A 4,695-nucleotide genomic window follows, 5' to 3' on the forward strand; every position below is an offset into this window, starting at 1 on the left:
GGAAAACTTTTGATTAAACTAGTGGTTTTGCTTTCTTTGGAAGTCATTTTAGACATTGGCTAAAGTTTGCTTTTTGTTTTAAAATCCATGAAAGTCTTGCTTAAAGGTTTTTTGGCCTTTTAGGAATTTCAAGGAGAAGTTGATCAACTAAGGATTAGATTTTGGGAATGAAAGCCAAATGAGATGAAGTAGGGGCACTTGATTCTGAGAGGAAACTCAGAGGTGCCCAGAGCTGCTGCCAAGGTTCCTAAGGTCAAGGCGTGCTGTCAAAACTTTTGTACCAGCTATCTGAAGGTTTTGGTTCGCTGTCCAGGGAAGTTTGCACATGTTTTCTTGTTGTCCTGCCATTTGGAAGGACTTCAAATGCAGCCCGGACGTTCTAAGTTGCTGATCACACGTTCAGGAGGAGTCTTAGATGCCACATACTTCCTCCCAAGCCTTCCTACAGTCGCGGGAAATCCGTATTTTCTGATTACTTGGATCATCATTGCATGTACGTTTTACATTAGACATCTTACAATCAGACAATGCAATAGATCACTCAAACTCCTTTAAACTGCCTTGATTAATCCATCGATTTATGGGTGATGAGCAATTGAAAATTTTAGTTGAATTTTCATTTCTTTCATACAGTTTCTCAAAAGCAACGCATGAATTTTACATCTATATTAAATAGAATGGCTTTAGATTGCATATGCAGTTTAATCACTTTATTAAATATTGTTTTGTTATTTGAGATGCTTCGATAGTTATAAAGCATGAAATGAAATGAGACATTTTCGAAAAAGGATCAATCACTACAAATACAAAATCACGTTTTCTTATAATTCATGATAATCCTAGAACAAAGCCCATAATAACATCTAAAGTAAAATGGGAGGTGGTGATTGAAATGAACATTGCCCTCTTGGTGGAGATGAATGTGGGAAAATTACTGAAATGAGGAGGGGTGTAGAAGAATTTTTGGAGGTGAAGGAGAAGGACTAGGGTTGACTGGGGAGATGTGAACCCAAAAAGATGAAGACTAGAGTTCCTTTTTTTTTTAATGAGTATAGACTAGAGTTCCTTTGGAGGTGAAACCAAAGTCATGGGAATTTTCTTTACTTTTTGTAGTAATTTTATATTTTTTTTCTTAAGGAAATAGAGGTGGATATGAAAGAACAAAAAATCATGGGCGGTGGAAATGAAGTATGTAGCATTGTCATCATAATCACTCCAACCAAGACCACAGAAGCAACTAGTCTACATGAAATGCTATTCCACCTGGAAACAATGAAATGGAAAATAATTGAACTAGCGAATCCAAGTGTTGAATTGAAGTGTTGAATTGAAATGACTCGCAAACTAAACCTAAAGACGTAATAAAAAAACTGGATAATACAATCCGCTATCAAAGGAATCATCACAATAGGTATATTTTAAAAAAGAAAATAAAACTCAAACTTATAATACTCATCTTAATGTTCACATTTTTGCTTCCAACGGATATACACTTGAAATTTCCATCACATTTGAGAAGCAAAGAGAACGATTTTGAAGTCAACTCTATCTAGAGCATGAATTTTGGAAAATATTTATTGAATCTCCTTATTTTTCCCTCGTCAACCTCAATTAAGGTATTCATGAGTACATCCATAAGCTATTTCTTTCCTATTGTATTGATGGATTCAAATTTGGAAGTCAATTTGTCACTAACAACAGCAGATATGATGTATTTTCCATTAGGATAAACAACAGGTTTATAAAAGGATTCCAGTCCCATTGGCTGAATCTAACAGTGAATTCAATACGGAAACTGCTGATTCCTCCACGAAAGAATCAGTTACACATTGATTAATTAATTAAATTCTCTCTAACTTCCTTATTTGACAAGTTCCTAATTTTAACTTCATCTTCAACCTTGATCTAAGAGAAAAAAGAAACAATATGGGGATCTACTAATTCTGGAGTGGAGTACAAACTGTGAGGCAAAGATAGAGCAGTATGGAATTACAATTACAACAATATTGTCTGAAGAAAAGGGAAATGATTTCACCCCAAGACTGAAACTGGCCCTTCCAAATAGATTGAAGCTAAAAATATAAGCATGGTTAATACAATGAATTCAATCAGTTTGGGAATGAACTTCATGTCATCAACAACCAACCACCTTGGCCTATAATATTGCTTATAATAATTTTATGCTTGTCCAACGAGTAATTTTTCCAAACTTAGAAGTGATAAGCTGTAGAAAATTCCAATTGCAATAACAATAGGTAAAACTACGCATTCCAATCCACAGTTGGCATTTTTTTTTTTTCTTGAAAAGGCACCAATTTCTCATCCCATTTGTCAAAAATGATGGAAAATCCATCTAGCTTCTTTAATCCTTTTTTAAAATGAAAAAAAAAAAACTTGTTCAAAAAAGGATCGGGTAGCAAGTTAGTCAGAGATATGGGGAAGGAGGATTCATAAATCCAATGATGATCATACAACGGTGGTGGGGTCTGATTCATCCAACGGGTAGGGTTCTAGTTATGTAGACCTCTCACTGTCCAAGTCCAACACAGCAAGGTAATCAATTCATGTCAGTTTAAACCAGGCCTAAATAAATGTCCAAATTTGAACAGAGGTGCAATCAAATCAATTGATTTGGATGAGTTCCTGCAATTATGCCTTGTTCTAGTTGGCATGAAAGGAAGAAAGGCAAGCGTTTGTATTAATGGAGGGCACTGCATCATATAATGCAGGATGTTGGACACAACTGCATCCACGTGTACATAAATGGGTTTTAAATTCTAATGAAACGTGAATGTTACCATTATTTTAGCAAGAAATATTGATGGTTGTTCTTATTTTAGAACAATGACAGAGCAGAAAAATTCGCAGTCATGAAACTGCAAGGCGCTGAAGTGCAGTGCCAAGACAGCTCAAAGTTCTGACTGGGTAAGAAAATTGCAGACATACTGGCATATTTATATCACAGTAGAAAGGTCAACATGATTTAATGGTTCTTTCCTCTTTTACATTTTTTTTCTACCATTAAATTTGCTGAATGGATGCAATTCTAAGATGAGTGCATGGACGTTGTATGTCTGTATAATAAGAGGGCCGGGGTAAAGTTTAGGAATGTTGCAGTACACAATCCATGCTTAATCAACATTCACAACAATAATTTTGCATAGCCTAGATGCAAATGGAAATCCAAACTGCAGCACAGAAAATCGTGGGAGTGCTCCATACAAATACAAAAGTAGAAATAGATGTCAAATCATAGCATTCAATTAAACTATCTGTATTTGGTATCAATAGCAAACTGCTCAAATTCATAAGACTTATGAACTGAATTAAAGTTCATATCCCTTGCAAATGTGTTGATTTTCATTTTTCAATAACTCACACGTAGTGCTGCATCATTGAGTTGAAGTTTTTCCAATGCATCACGCAGCTCAGGAAATCTACCAAATATTCAATAAAAAAGTTGTATAGTTTGAAAAGGAGTTAAAGAAAAGCTTATGATAATTACAAACAATGACAATAAGATAGTAAAGGAAATACTGGTCTGCGTCAACAGGAAAAAGACCACAAAACACCATAGGTGTAGCTTCCTCATATCCTGGCAGAGAGATCTCCGCTTTTCTTGCAAAATGAGTAATTGTGTCACCCACCCTTGCATCTGCGACAGACCGTATTGAGGCTGAAAGATAACCCACCTGAAAAGGCAAAACCAAGAAACAAAGAAATTTGAATGTAGAATACATACATTTTACACAATGGTAGGGAGCCCAGAATATAGGGGAAGAGATCGGATAGAAAACTATTTAGCATTCAACATATAAAGAGGACAACCATGAATGAAAGTTTTGGCATAATTATTGAGAATTTTGCAAAGAGCCTTTTAGTAGACTCTGCAGAAGTGCAGTAAGTTTTTAGCCAAACCAAGAGAATTTCAGAAAGAAATGTTCATATTTAGATTTATGGAAGAATGAATTCAAGTGAACAAGTGGGAAAAAAGAGAGAAAACTTGCCTCACCAGCATATAGTTTATCCACCTGCAACTGATTGGGTGATAAGACACCAATTTCATCAGCAAAATAATCCTGTTTTTAATTTATTAAACGTGTCAATTAGCAGTGCTGAAATCATCAGCAAACATAAAATATTGAAAAAAAATACTGAATGAATATATTTAGTGCAATATTTCTGGATGAGAAAAAACATCAAAATTAGTTAAAATGTATAAAATACAGAGCATTAATCGTTATTTCTGTAGTTATTTGTTATTTCAAACAGGAGAATTTCACTTGCATACCATAGCAACACTATGCTTACATATTTGTCCACAGCAACTATTCTGAATGATCTAAAATAATGTTAGTAAAATAAACCATAGATGCAGCGTACAACATGAATATAATTTGGCGTAACACCTTATTAAGTAAACCATGGTTTAAAATTGCGCAATATGAGGCTCGCCTTGAGGCCCGTCTTTGCGCAATTCCAGTAAACAACGCCTCGATGCTTGCGCCTCGAGTTTTTTTTATGAGGCTTGCGCCTCAATTTGGTTGAGGCCCGCCTCGCCTCACTAGCATGAGGCCAACGTTTAAAATTGCGCAATAAAAGGCGCGCCTTGAGGCGCGCCTCAGCGCATTTTCGACCAATTAAGCCTCAAAGCCTACGCAATAAGTTTAGTTTATGAGGCTTACGCCTCAAGTT

At 35.5% G+C, this 4,695-nt stretch overlaps 1 protein-coding gene across 3 annotated transcripts in view; it reads right to left on the reverse strand.

Moving 5' to 3' along the window:
- Positions 1 to 4,695, reverse strand: part of LOC110109788 (translation factor GUF1 homolog, chloroplastic) — a 37,488-nt gene that overhangs the window by 7,350 nt on the left and 25,443 nt on the right. For all 3 annotated transcript variants that reach the window (XR_003701630.1, XM_028697303.1, XM_020840989.2), the window contains 3 exons: positions 4,008 to 4,079; positions 3,538 to 3,692; positions 3,380 to 3,437 (listed from right to left, as the gene is read on the reverse strand). Coding sequence is in view for 2 of the 3 variants with exons in the window: in XM_028697303.1 (XP_028553136.1) it covers positions 3,380 to 3,437; positions 3,538 to 3,692; positions 4,008 to 4,079 (285 nt within the window). In the remaining variant the exon portion in view is untranslated. The remainder of the gene's footprint in view (positions 1 to 3,379; positions 3,438 to 3,537; positions 3,693 to 4,007; positions 4,080 to 4,695) is intronic.

The sequence above is a fragment of the Dendrobium catenatum genome, unplaced genomic scaffold (assembly GCF_001605985.2).
Source record: "Dendrobium catenatum unplaced genomic scaffold, ASM160598v2 fragScaff_scaffold_911, whole genome shotgun sequence".
Lineage (NCBI taxonomy): Eukaryota > Viridiplantae > Streptophyta > Magnoliopsida > Asparagales > Orchidaceae > Dendrobium > Dendrobium catenatum.